Genomic DNA, 779 nt, shown 5'->3' on the forward strand with positions numbered 1-779 from the left:
AGCCCTAGGGCAGGGGGCACCCACCAGCACCCTAGCCCGGGGGAGCACGCCTTCCTTCCCCCCCGCCCCCGCCCTCGCCCCCGCCCTCGCCCCCGCCGTAACCCGCAGGGAAGAGCCGCTGCTTGGGAGTGTGCGCGTGGGGGAGGGGACGGGGATGCCATTGCGCATGCTTGGTGGGGAGCCGGGCGGGGAAAAGAGAGCCCTTCCGGCGACTTCCCCTTTAAGAAACCTTCTTTTAGAACCTCCGACCCACTTCCGCTCCTGGATCCCACAATGCGCCGCGGCAGAGAGCGGCCTGGGCTGCGGGAAGCAGCTGAGGGGATGTCGGGGATGATGGGCTGGGGGGAGGAAGATGACCGGGGCAACGACAACGATGGCAGGATCTACGTGGGGAACCTCCCGGCGGACGTGAGGGAGAAAGACCTGGAGGACCTGTTCTACAAGTACGGCCGCATACGGGACATCGAGCTCAAGAACCGCCGGGGCCTGGCGCCCTTCGCCTTCGTGCGTTTCGAGGATCCCAGGTGAGGCCTCGGCTCCCCTCCCCCCTGGCTCGGGGCCCCCCCCCCCCCCCCCACCCCTACCCCCCTCCTTCCCCCTTGCACCCCTCCCCCCCCCCCCCCCCCCCCCCCCTCCCCCCGCCCCCCCCCCCCTGTGCGCGCCGCCGCCCCCCCCGGGCCTCCGCGCTCTCCCCCCTCCCCTCCCCGCTCTGTGCGCGCCACCTCGTGGCCTGGCGCGCTCTCCCCCTCCCTTCCCCGCTGCGCGCGCACTCTCCCCCT

General features: G+C 72.7%; 1 protein-coding gene across 1 annotated transcript in view; it reads left to right on the forward strand.

Moving 5' to 3' along the window:
• The first annotated feature begins 229 nt into the window (after nt 1-229).
• SRSF9 (serine and arginine rich splicing factor 9) overlaps nt 230-779 on the forward strand; it is an 8,046-nt gene continuing 7,496 nt past the window's right edge. Inside the window, exon 1 of the mRNA XM_069081495.1 lies at nt 230-524. Coding sequence (XP_068937596.1) covers nt 274-524 — 251 coding nt within the window. The 5' untranslated portion in view covers nt 230-273. The remainder of the gene's footprint in view (nt 525-779) is intronic.

The sequence above is a fragment of the Petaurus breviceps genome, unplaced genomic scaffold, assembly GCF_028583685.1.
Source record: "Petaurus breviceps papuanus isolate PSGF00001 unplaced genomic scaffold, PetGlider_PUasm1.0 99, whole genome shotgun sequence".
Classification (NCBI taxonomy): Eukaryota; Metazoa; Chordata; class Mammalia; order Diprotodontia; family Petauridae; genus Petaurus; species Petaurus breviceps.